The 12,404-nt window shown below is 35.6% G+C and overlaps 2 protein-coding genes, 1 long non-coding RNA gene and 2 other non-coding genes across 6 annotated transcripts; all 5 read left to right on the top strand.

Moving 5' to 3' along the window:
- Positions 1 to 736: 736 nt before the first annotated feature.
- On the top strand, positions 737 to 2,900 carry LOC113748644. The gene is made up of 3 exons (XM_027292148.1): positions 737 to 1,027; positions 1,612 to 1,953; positions 2,295 to 2,900. Exons 1-3 carry the CDS (start codon positions 737 to 739, stop codon positions 2,799 to 2,801), a joined length of 1,140 nt encoding a protein of 379 aa, XP_027147949.1. The 3' UTR covers positions 2,802 to 2,900.
- A 2,617-nt stretch (positions 2,901 to 5,517) lies between these two features.
- LOC113748615 lies at positions 5,518 to 7,866 on the top strand. The gene is made up of 2 exons (XR_003464425.1): positions 5,518 to 5,665; positions 7,318 to 7,866. It is a non-coding gene; the product is annotated as an uncharacterized LOC113748615 (long non-coding RNA).
- On the top strand, positions 6,041 to 6,131 carry LOC113750931. Its single transcript, XR_003464701.1, has one exon. It is a non-coding gene; the product is annotated as a small nucleolar RNA R16 (small nucleolar RNA).
- Positions 6,298 to 6,381, top strand: LOC113750932. The gene has a single exon (XR_003464702.1). It is a non-coding gene; the product is annotated as a small nucleolar RNA R16 (small nucleolar RNA).
- Positions 7,867 to 9,383: 1,517 nt separating the features above from the next.
- Positions 9,384 to 12,169, top strand: LOC113749944. 2 transcript variants are annotated; one of them, XM_027293830.1, is made up of 3 exons: positions 9,384 to 9,920; positions 10,311 to 10,543; positions 11,744 to 12,169. In XM_027293830.1, the coding sequence occupies exons 1-3, from the start codon at positions 9,654 to 9,656 to the stop codon at positions 11,748 to 11,750; spliced, it is 507 nt and encodes a 168-aa protein (XP_027149631.1). In that variant the 5' UTR covers positions 9,384 to 9,653; the 3' UTR covers positions 11,751 to 12,169. The 2 variants fall into 2 exon arrangements, with proteins under 2 accessions (XP_027149631.1, XP_027149630.1); XM_027293829.1 differs by having other exon boundaries at positions 9,388 to 9,920; positions 11,733 to 12,169.
- The last annotated feature ends 235 nt before the right edge of the window (positions 12,170 to 12,404 follow it).

The raw sequence follows: 12,404 nt of genomic DNA, 5'->3' as shown, positions 1-12,404 counted from the left end.
ATTTGTTTTTGAAAACATAGCCAATCCAAACAAAAATATCTCCCTTGGTAAAAATTCTCTCTGCATATATTACATCAAAGATCAAACCAAACAGATGGAATCGTTTTTATTTTTTACTTCAAAAAGTTGAGGAACATTCATAAATAAAAGAAAAAAGTTGAGAAACGGTCCATCAGTGACGCGAAGTTTGAAGTCCATAAGAAGTCAGATCACTTTCAATAATTTGTGTTGGAAAGGGATTAACATTGAGGTCCTTGAATCAACTACTACTTCTTAGGATAATTACACATTACCTCCTTGCAATTTAGCGCTTTTCTGCGTAACCCTCCTATAATTTCAAAAATTATATGTAACCTTTTTATAATTTGAATTAAAGTATCCAAATAATAGAATTTGAATTAAATATGGGTTTTCTCTTAAACTACAGTAAATGAATCAACAAATTCAAGCCCCCAATATTGTGCCAACGCGATTGCTACAACTAAGGTGCACCTTAGGCAAGAAATAAAAAAGGGAAACAAAAGAGAATGTCACCTCCTCTCACTTTTCAAAATTCCCCGATTTTCCAATTTTGATCCCACAGAAATTCATCCAAACAAACAACAATTCGAGACAGAGAAAGTTTGGTAAGAAAAAGAAAGGCATCCTTCAATCCTTTCAGTTCCTTCTTCAACGATAAACAACCATTCTGAGCATCTTATTTTTTTGTCCTGGAGCCGGATACATGGTAACTTCTATGAGGAAATTGTGTCCCAATCTTGACAAAGAAGATGGGCTTGATACGGTATTGGAAGTGCCCATCCCGGAAGAAATGTTCACAAAGATGGGGAGCACTGCAGCCCACAGATGGCAGAATATGCGGAACCTGATGAAGGCTCAGCGATTGGATAAACAGTCTGCATATACCACCGCTGCTTCAAGAAATGATCATTTCACGTTACTGTTAAAACTCGTTGGCTCAGCTTTCATTCCTTTCCAGGCTCAGCTTGACCACGCAATCATTTTGCCTATTAAGGATGGTTCCATCGTAAGGCCTAACAAACTCCATGCATCTCTTTATCTACAATTGTTTAAAGAAAAGATTTCCACATATAATACCTTATGCATTTTGTTTTTCCAATATAGTTCTTAATTTAGCCAATTTTATGGTTTTTTTTTTCTGTCGAATAGATGAATTTCGTAAGGTATAATAAATTCCGCAGGAAAAGTTGTGTTGATCATTTCCTGTCGTGTTATTTGTTCTTTATATTTCTTTTTTTTTTTCCTTTTGAATGATAAATTAGGTGGAAGAGTCGTGTGGTCTAAACTGCATTTTACTTTCTGGACTATTTTACCTCTGAACGAAGATTTGCAAATTGAAAGATATTGATGCACGGGGCACCCTTTTACAAGGATCCAAAGCGAATGGTTGGATAGTATGTCGTAATATTCTGCTCTCCTCTATGTTCCATGACCTGTTCTACAAAACAAACAAATGCACTAATAAATGACTTGTTTTCCCATAATATCTAGGGAGCCAATTTATGTATGCTTGATAAGAAAGAAAAGAATTAGTTTGATTTGTACGAGCCATGCACCCCTAATCGGTAATTCTTTTACTTCTACTCTTAGGAAGCTTCCACAGCAAAATATATTGTACAGCAATATTTAGCAGCAACAGGCGGCCATGCTGTACTAAATTCAATCAATAGCATGTATGCTGTGGGGCAAGTGAGCATGGTCACGTCAGATGAGCCTGAGAACTGTCAAAACGCAAACGCTAAACCTAAGCGCGGTCGTGAAGTTGGCGGCTTCGTTCTTTGGCAAAAGAACCCTGATCTTTGGTACCTTGAATTAGTTGTTTCTGGCTGCAATGTAAGTGCCGGAAGTGATGGGAAAGTGGCATGGAGTCAATCATCTTCAACTTCAACTGCCTCAAAAGGTCCCCCAAGACCTCTTCGTAGATTCTTTCAGGTACTCCACTTCGACTGCTAGTACAATACACGTTAAAATCTTTAGTTATCAAACGCATCTGAATACGTTAAAATATGAATTCATTAAATTTAAGTGTTAAATTGGTTTATCAAATAGGGCCTTAGTCTCTTAGAGTCTAAATGAATTAGTTGATTCTCAAATTTACGCCTTCGACTAGTCTAAATAAAAGTTTGCATATGCTAAAATAAACGAATTAGTTGCTATATTTATCCGACATAGACATCTGAAAGTTAATTTAGGAGAGAATAAATACGATTGGCAAAAGTGGCAGGTACATCGTCTTAAAATCTGAATACGATTTGGTTGTGAACACTGAACAGGGCTTGGATCCCAGATCAACAGCCAACTTATTCCTAAAGGCGGTTTGCATCGGCGAGAAGAAGATCAACGACGAAGATTGTTTTGCGCTCAAGCTGGAGACAAATTCAGACATCCTCAAGGCTCAAAGTACCCCGAACACAGAAATCGTCCACCACACAATCTGGGGATACTTTAACCAGCGGACAGGGCTTCTCGTTAAGTTCGAGGATACAAAGCTGGTGAGAATGAAGGCTGCAAAGGGGGATGATAACGTTTTCTACGAAACGAGCATGGAATCGTTCCTGGAAGATTATAGATATGTTGAAGGCATTAACATAGCACATAGTGGAAGGACTAATGCAACAATTTATCGGTACGGGTCCAAATTGAATCGAAAATGGAAAATTGAGGAGACATGGAGGATTGAAGAGATTGACTTCAATATATGCGGTTTGTCCTTGGATTGTTTCTTGCCCCCTGCTGAGGTCAAGAAAGAGATGGAACAAGAAGAGCAAGGGATGGGATGACGGTATACTGTTTTCAGGTGAAACAAGCTGTATTAACTCCAAATTGCTTGTACATATAAAGTGAGTGGCAGATTACATTTTTATTCAAGTTGTATTGACTCCAAATTGCTTGTACATATAAAGTGAGTGACAGAAGTTTTTCTGCTGATTAATCTCTCACTGGATAACATACAAGATCGGCATATATATTCACCAAGTCCATTGGAAGAAGTTGGAACTCGTTCAAATTACATCTTGCACTAGGTTCTGAACCAACATCCACATATAAATTTTGTAACGTGCTGCAGGTGTAAAATTTGTCTCAGTCGCCTGTAAAATCGTCGTTGAAATTCGATGGGAGCTTTTATTCGATTACATTTTTTTTTTTGTTTGTACAATTAAACTTTGGTTTTCCTATGTTCAGCACTAGCTTTTTCATGATGTCTTTAACCAATTACCGACCAGTTTAATGCTCCAAAACGGGCTCCGGTTAGAAAATGAAGGGGGAAAAAACTCTTCACTTTAAAAAAAAGGGTAAATTATATATAATCTGCCGTAGTTTCATCTATTGTCACACGACCTCCTCTAACATTTCAAAATATCTATTTCACTCTCTATGATTTTATATTAAGTGAAAATTTGACGAAAAGTAACATATGTAACGTCATTAGTTGAAATATCAATAGTGCCCTTACTTAAATACTAAATCAATCAATGACTTAACCATTTTATAGAAAAGCATATGGAGACTACATAGACAAATACAAAATTATAGGAGGTAAAGTGGATATTTATACAAATCATAAGAGAGTTACATGGATATTAAGATTTTATCACACACGCTCTTAAAGTACGTTTGGTATAAACGCTATAACTAATTGTGCATTCCATTCATTTTTTACTCTATATAAAATCATAGGGGGAGTTTTGTGGTTATTTTAAAACCTTAGTAAGGTCATCTGACACTATGTAAAATCACAAGAGGTAATAAGTAATTTATCCAAAAAAAAGGGACACATTGTAAAGGGAGGAAAAAAAAAACCCAAGGCCTTCTGATAATTTCACATGCATTGCAAGTTTGCAACATTTGGAAATTAAATGAATATTGTCCAATACATATAGTTTTTAAATTACACAAAAGTTATACCACTAATTATACTACAATTTTGCATCTTCTTTCCCCCTTTCCCTAAAATTTTGAAGAACTAAGAGGAGGCTAGAAGGCTTGTAATTAGCACAAGTTAGTAAAAAAATTAAGGGTTGTGTCATTTGCCCCTTTAACTTTTAGTATCTCCAACACTTTAGCCGTTAACTTTATATTTTGGTCAATTAACCCTCTTCCACCATGCTAACTCTATAGAAAGACTTTAATACTCTTCTTTTCACCTTCAGCAATGCTAACTCTTTAGTCTTTGCCTTTGTTCCTTATGTTACCCAAATTAACATTAAATTGCACAAAAGTTTACATCAAAATGTTTCTCGTGACAAGTAAAAGATGAAAGTAACAACAATTGGCTAGGAAATTGAGAATATATTAACAAAATTCAAGCCAAAAGAATGTGTCATAGTATAACTTCAAAACTAAGAATATGATTACATACAGTCACATAATATCAAACCATTAACAATTAATTTGAGAAAATTCCAAATGAAGGCTAAATAGTTTCTGGCACATAGTCCATTTTCAGCACTTAATGCAAGTGGCATACTGCTTTTGGTTGTAAGTGGTTTCAACGAGATATTCTATTTTCCTCCTATGTGTTTTCAATTTTCTTAATTTTAATTGACTAAAATATCACTTTAGGAGCAAAAGTGATAAATATGCTTAAGGTAAATTCTTGAAAAATCTTAATATAGTAGAAGGGCAAATTTGGCTTTTTACTCATAAGCTTCACACCGTTAGCATTCACGAGAGTAGTTAGTGGTAGTAATGAAGATTTAACGGGTAAAGTGGAAGAAACCCGAAAAAATTAGGGTAGATTACATATGATACTCCTATAATTTTTCGTTCATAATTTTATGTAAAGTGAAAATTTGACAGAAAATAACCTATGTAACGTCATTAATTAAAATACTAATAGCGTATTTATTTAAATACTAAATCAATCGACAGCTTAACCACCTTGTATAAAAGTATAGAAGAATCACGTGGAAAAATGCAAAAATTAGAAGAGGTAAAATGGATATTTGTACCAACCATAAGAGGATTATATGGCGATTGAGATTTTATCTTACGTGTTTTTAGAGTGTATTTGATATAAATATCGTAACTAATTGTGTATTCTATCCATTTTTTACTTTACATAAAATCATAAGAATTATGTGGCTTAGTTTGAAAATTTAAGGGAATCATCTGGCATTATGTAAAATTACAAGAGGGTTATAAGTAATTTACACAAAAAATTTATCTATGGGAGCCTTGAGTTTTGGTGCAAATGTTTTTTTGTCACTCTTTAAACTTTTATTTTTACCTTCACAGGATCTAAATTTTACCCTAACCATAACTTATTTTCATTGTAACTACCAAAGAATATCTTTCTAATATAATTACTCATAAACACACAATATAATTATAGTCTTAAATAAAAAATCTTAAAAGAGCAAAGTCATGTTCACTAACCAAAAAAAAAAATTCTATGTAAAATAAATTCATAAAAAAATTTCTAAATTGCACACGTATGGGTGCCCTTTACCGCTAATACTAAACAAAACTCTTACTGCGGCTAACATGTTACCAACCATTGCCGAAGGAAGAAAAACCCTAGCCGCTGCCTGCGCCAAAGTCCTATTTAAGCATCATCTGTTCAGCGCCTCCGGGTAATGTTTAGGATCGATCTTCAGGAGCTCTATTTAATCCTTGATCCGTCCACCTCGTCTTTGATTCGGTACTAGGAAATAAATCCTCTTCAGAACCTAATATCATCGTATCACCCTCAATTTGTATATTCTTTTCATTTCAATTTTTTTGGGTTGTTTTGGGGGGTGTTGTTGTTGTTGTTGTATGTCTACAATTGCATCTGGTTTACCCTCTCCTCGTGAAATTTAATGAGTAATTAAAAGGTGTACGAGGAGATATAGCTGGTGCAGAAAGTGGAATTAGGATGGCTTACCAGCCCATTGCATTGCTGCTATTTTATAAGTAGCATTAATTTGCCTTGGCGTCAAATGGACCTTCCGATATTGTATTTCTTAGGTTTAACGAATTTTATTTCTCTTGTTTGCCTTTTTTTTGGTATAAAAAATCAGCAAATTTGTTAGTTAATGGCAAATGACGATTGCTAAATTCTTATCCTACACACTGAATATTTTTATGTGTTGACTACCCAACTCCGCTTATTATCTGATGCCATTTTTGTTGGGAATTAAGCTGTATTTTACGAGCATTTTAAGAAACTTTTCTATGTTCTGTGACTTACTGTTTCGTTGAAAGAGTTTAGGCATGCATCAGGGTAATTTATGATGGAAGTTTTTTCTTTATTTTTTCTTTATTTATTGGTTAATATTACCTATCCAGTGGGAGAGCAAATGATGAAAATAATCTTATCCTACACACTGAATTTTGATGTAGACTAAACAACTCCGCTTATTATCTGATGCTCCCTTCGTTCGCTGATTTAGATAACCTTTTTGTTGTGATTTTGCACTTAACTGTACTTTTCTCAGCTTAGCGGTAGAAAGTTTTATTTTGATTAGATTAAATTTTATTGTGGCCCCCTTTTTAGTCACCTGAACTCTGAGTAATAGAACACTTAATCTGGTTTGTTGATTTTGCTCTGAGCCCTATTAGTTACGTAAGTTGCGAGTCAAGTGAATCCTTTTATGTGATTGATAAAATCCTAGCATTTTTCGGTTCAGTGATGAGAAAAAGGCAGACGGGCGGTCTGAATCTGATGCCATGTTGAATGTCTGCATAGTTCCTCTTTTGGAACATCTCTGAGACGTGTATCTACCTGCTTCAGTGTTTTTATCAAGTTTTCTAGTACAGTTTAAATTGTTTCTCATCCTTAGCTTTTAGAATTTTATTTTGTTTTTTATTCTGTTTTTTATGTGATTTTAAAATTTTTTTCTTTCTCCTTGCCTACTGGCCGTGATGAACTGCTTAAATATGTCTGGACATATGAAATTTGTCTCTGATTAAAAATATGCAGAAAATCTGAGCCAGTTTCTTTTTTTGCACGGGCTTTTAGTGCATAAATTTCACGACCATGTACTTGATACAAAAATCTTTCTTTTGTTTCCTGCCTTCTGCTCAGTCGAAAGAGAAACTGTCTAAGGTCTACATTAGTCTGTGATCTCTAAGTGTGCTTGAATTCGGGGAATTATCAGCGAGGAAGAACGGTTGCATGTGTAAATGGCTATGGGAATAGGCTTTCTGGCCTGCTTCAAAATTTAGCCAAAATGATTTTTGAAACTTGATGCTTGAGAAATTGTGTTTCCGTGTAGCATAGTTTAATGTGATTGCTTTATGGCGAGTTTTCGTCGAATATTACCAGGTGCTTGTTTACCTGTTCTGATCTTGAGCCTGCACTTTGCACAGGTTATACTAGGTATCATCTTAATAGCATAAATATGCCGCCGCTCAATTGATTTCCTCCAGTTACAGATAATAATGTCTGTAAATGTGGAGTATGAAGCTAGTGTTATGGTTCACCACGACGGCTGTTCTGTCGACAGCCCTTATTGAATATGCTCGTTGATGGATTTTGGTCAACGTTATGTGAGCTTGCTAGTTTCACCGCATGTTTTTGTTTCGGTTGACTTAGCTGTAGGAGTTACAACGAGATATCTTCCTGAAAGTATTTGACTATGGGACCTAAGGGTTATTAGTTAGTTTTCGGACATGGGAGGCTGAGATGTAGTTAGTTTTCAATTTTAAACGACCTTAACAACCATAGAGTAATAGATCACTTCCACTCGCAGGACGTGTATGAATTTGCTTCTACTACTAGTGTTCAATGTGGTCTTCAAATGTTATAGGGTATTAATCACTTCCAAGATATATAATCATAGCATATTGGACGAGTGGAAGGTTTCATTTGTTTTTTCCTTTTCTAAAATAAAAATGGTGCTCTATTACAATGTTTTATTGCCGTTGCCATCCATGCATCTTTGTAAACTAGTATCTATTTAATTGCAAAAGAAGAGGGAAATATTATTATTTGTACTCTCATTTTTATTAATCACTCTTTTACTATCATTTTAATTGGACAGTTTTCACTTGTATGAAGTGTGGTATTCAAGGGGGAAAAAAACTAAAAAAATTTTGACTATCAAGGTGAGGTGAAATTCAGGAGCAAGAAACAACCAGTCTACTGTCTTAGTTGATAAGAGTATATGCTTAGCATATGAATTAGCGAATAGTCAAGCTCTGCTGGGGCGCTTCATGGGCTGGCGTCCCATGAGATGCAGACCATCAAATATGTAACTCTACCGTCATAGTATCTTTGTTGGGGCTTACCCAAAAAAATGAATCAAATGTTCTGAGTGAGGTCTGATTCGTTGAAAATATACACAGATCTGTTTGCTCAGCAATTGATGGTTGGCACTGTGTAGTATAATTGTATGTAATATGAGATTCAAGCAAGCCTATTTTGAAGTTGTGAAAAAAAAAGAAGAAAAAAGAAAAGCATAATATATATATAACTGGTATTACACTACTTACCTATCGATCTCAACTATATATTGCTATACGTTGTACTAGAAAATTATTTTAAGGGAAAAAAATGAAAATTTTTGTCTTGTCCTCGGTACAATCTGCTTCTTTGGTGTTTTCTAGTTTTTTTTTTTTTGGTTAGAAAAGGTTTAAACGGAGAGAAGGCCTGCCTTATTCAAGGTCAGGATACCAGCAGTCCACGCTTACACCGGCGTTTAAAAATCGCTTATCAAAAGCGTGTTTTAATTGACAGCGAGACTTGAATTCAAGCGCTATTAATGTAAGTCCAAAGCCACTGCATGTTCGTCAATAGAAATGCTCCCCGCCATTAATGGATGGGGATATTTTTCTCCGGTTACTTTAAATTGGGTGGGAACAAGGACCCCGCTATGCTCCCCACCTATAATTTAATATATATATATATAACATGAAATAGATATTACTATGATATTAATATTTTATAAATATATAATAAGATATAAATAATAGTATGATATTTTATTGTGCTAAACTGATATAATTTCTTTTATCAATTTATTGTTGTAAAATTAGTTCACTTTTTTCTTGATACATGTTGCATGTTGTGTATAAAGAAACAATAGCAATTAATTTAGATTTTATATGGCATCAAACATGAAGAAATAAATTCAAAAGATCAAAATGACTTTATTTCACGTTCAATGTTTTGCAAAAAAATTTAAAAAATAATTAGCAGAGCATTTATTAATGTTATATATATATAATTAAATTAAATAAAAAAATAAAAATGATAGCGAGGGGTGGCGCGGGGGTTGGGGATCCTGGCGGCCTTTGTGACTCCCAAGCCACTCCATCGCCATCGCTGGTGTCGTATGATGAGGTATTAGACTCATTTCACTTGCTCCAATTTAATACTGCCATCTCATCTGGTCGAGCCCACCCCCGTCGGTGGAGTTTTTAAGACCCACATGTTATCCGATGCTTCGCAGTGCACTTGATCACTCCACTCATTCCATTTCTCTCTCTCTCCCCCACAATCCTCAGCTCAGACTGTCGGTGTCTGACATTGTAAGCCTCTGCATTCTTAACTAAACGAAACTGAAGCAACCCCAGACGACACAATCAATTCACCCCTGTACTAGAATCAATAAAATTTTGACTGAATTTAAACTTTTTAGGAGGGTTAGTGTTTTTTTTTTTTTTTTTTTTTTTTTGGGTGGGGCAAAATATAGTAGTCAAATATGAAAGACGAAGAAGCACAGACAACGACAACATCAGCAGCAGCAAGTACAACAACAAATGCTGCTGTGAACAAGAAAGAGGGGTCCTCTGAGGTTGGCTTTTTGGGTAGAAGCAAATACAAGTTCTGGGCCTTGGCTGCAATTCTTCTGCTAGCATTCTGGTCCATGTTCACTGGCTCTGTCACTCTCAAATGGTCTTCGGTTCACCTCAACCATGTCTCCGATGACCTTTTTGGCTCCCCACTTCACCACGACCTCGATATTCTGGTACTACTACATTTTTCTTCTGTTTATAATTGTTTCATTTTTTTTCTTTTTTTTCTTTTTTTTTGCAATGTTTGGGTGTTTGTGGGTTGGTGTATGACAATTTAGTCCTGTTGTTGATGCAATCTTGCGGTCAGCCTTTAACCAACTTACTAGCAAAATTATCTTTGCTACTGCTACTTCCTTGAAAATTGATTTGTAATACTCAATCAAACAGCTTAACTTAGGCTGCCTTGCTTTTGATTGAAACTGTTAGAGGCAGTTTATGTTTAAAGATCAAGCAACTTATAAATATGTTGCCAATACTATCATAATGCATACATGCTCTTTTAGTAAAACTGTTAGGGATGTTTGGGTTCCTATTAATGCCTGACAACGGGGCTTCTATTCCAGGAAGTGGAGGAGAGGGAGAAGATGGTGAGGCGTTTGTGGGATGTGTATACTCAGAGCAAGACTGTGAAGTTGCCTATTTTCTGGCGAGAGGCTTTTGAGGCAGCATACGAGGATCTGATTAGTGAAGTCCCCAGGGTCCGACACGCTGCCATTTCCGAGATTGCCAAGATGTCCTTGGTGCGCTCCACGCTTATACATCAACTTGAACCGTCTTCTCACAACTCTATAGAGAGGTAGATGCACATTTTACATTCCTTTCTTTCTTTTGATTAGCGACAACCCTTTTCTCAGGTCTGTGCTACAAGTACAAGAAAAAGAAAATCTTTTTGAGAGTTTTGATTTGCTCTGGTATTGCTGGATATACCATTATTAGTTTAATGCAAAGAAGACAAGGAGTGGCTGGTTCAACATTCTGGGCCAAACTAATTTCTGTGGAAAGTCTAAGCTATTTTCATCCTTCGATGTCTTCCAGACCTGTGTTCATGCTTTCTGTGCGTTGTATAGAACTTCCTTGTGTTGACGTTGCAACTTGCAAGATTTAGAGTCAGAAAGTTAATTCTTCTGCTAGAATATGGAAATTGGCCTCTGTTAGATAAGCTAAGGGCAGAATATCTCATAGATGGCCATTATGCTATAGAATTTGGATACTGGATTTGCTTGATCTCTGAGTTATATGGTTGTCAACGTTGACACTTGACACGTTCATTTGTTTCTTTACACGAAAATCTTAATCCGTAGGTGAATTCCCATATTTTCTGGCTTCTGACTGCAGGCGAGATGAATTCTTTAATTGTTTTCTATGACGATAGCTAAATGATAGTTTTTGGCCAAAGTTTTACTCAGTGGTTGTCGCCTTACCCTCTCAAACCTAAATAAAAAGGGTCATTCTCGTATTCTCATTCTACAATCCTTGGATCTTGTTTTATTTCTTTTTTGGCATCTTTGTCTGCGCGTTTTGGTTTCTAATTATTGAATCTTCTCTGTTTCTGATATCAAACTAAGGACTTCAGTTAGACTCGGTTGTATCTGACTAATATGTGTATGTTTTATAATTTGGAGTTATGAGTAAAACTGAGGTACTAAAACTGATTTCTTAAAAAGATCAAGTGTGATTAATGAGTGCAACCATAGCAATTTGAAGATCGAATATGAATCCAATCTAAGTAGTAGGACTGGGACTAAAGTGCAAAAAACCTAGCTAAATGATACACACTCGTTGGTGTCTTCATAAAAAAAACACATGGTAAGTAGTTCACAGAAGATTTCAGCTCATAATTTAGCAATTCAAGGGAGTAGTAGGAAAGTATCATTGTAAGTTTGTGACACCTAGCTTGCACAATTACTTGTATAGAACTACTTAAGCTAAAATAGGTAAAAAAATTATTTTTTCCATTAACGTGTTTTAACTCATTTCTCCTTTAGGGCATCCACAGAGAGTAAGCTAGCAACCCAACCGGGAGGAGAAAAAGTCAGCACCGACAGAGCATGAGGATTATTAACAGTGCACTGCATGATCATCTGGTCGCTTAATTGCTTGTACCGGCCAACATTTAAGATTATTTATACGTTGAAGTGTAAAAGATTTTGTAGTAGTAGTAGTAGTCATCTGCAAATTTATTGATGACATTTTAACTTTACTCAATTTGATAGCAAGTTTAAATATCAATTGTTCATGATGCTGCCTCTATGCCTGGGATTTGTGCCTTTTTTTTTGGGAGCGGTATTTGTACTTGAACAACTGCAGACTCCAACTCAAGCAAGCATGAGCTTGGATCTTCCCAGCTACTTTCATTGCATCTGGTATCATCTCTCTGTGAAAACTTGACATTTTTTAGACAATTTGCTCTTCGATGCCAAAAGATTCAAGAAATAGCTGCAATGACTGCAGCAACTTGCAATGATTCTTCATTGAATGTGAGTAAGGCTAGCTTTTGACCGCGACTCGTACCTTTCTTCTGTATATGGTAACTTGGTGCTGCGTCCTCTTTTGCTGTACTTCGCATTTTCTTCAACCAGGCCCAATTTTCTCTGGTTCTTTTAGAAGATAGCTAGGACAAAGATTCAGTAATCTGCAGTTATTATCTTGATGGACGT

The sequence above is a fragment of the Coffea eugenioides genome, chromosome 10, assembly GCF_003713205.1.
Source record: "Coffea eugenioides isolate CCC68of chromosome 10, Ceug_1.0, whole genome shotgun sequence".
NCBI classification, from domain to species: Eukaryota; Viridiplantae; Streptophyta; class Magnoliopsida; order Gentianales; family Rubiaceae; genus Coffea; species Coffea eugenioides.
The sequence above is the reverse complement of the archived record's forward strand: the minus strand, read 5'-3'. Positions and strand labels throughout refer to the sequence as shown.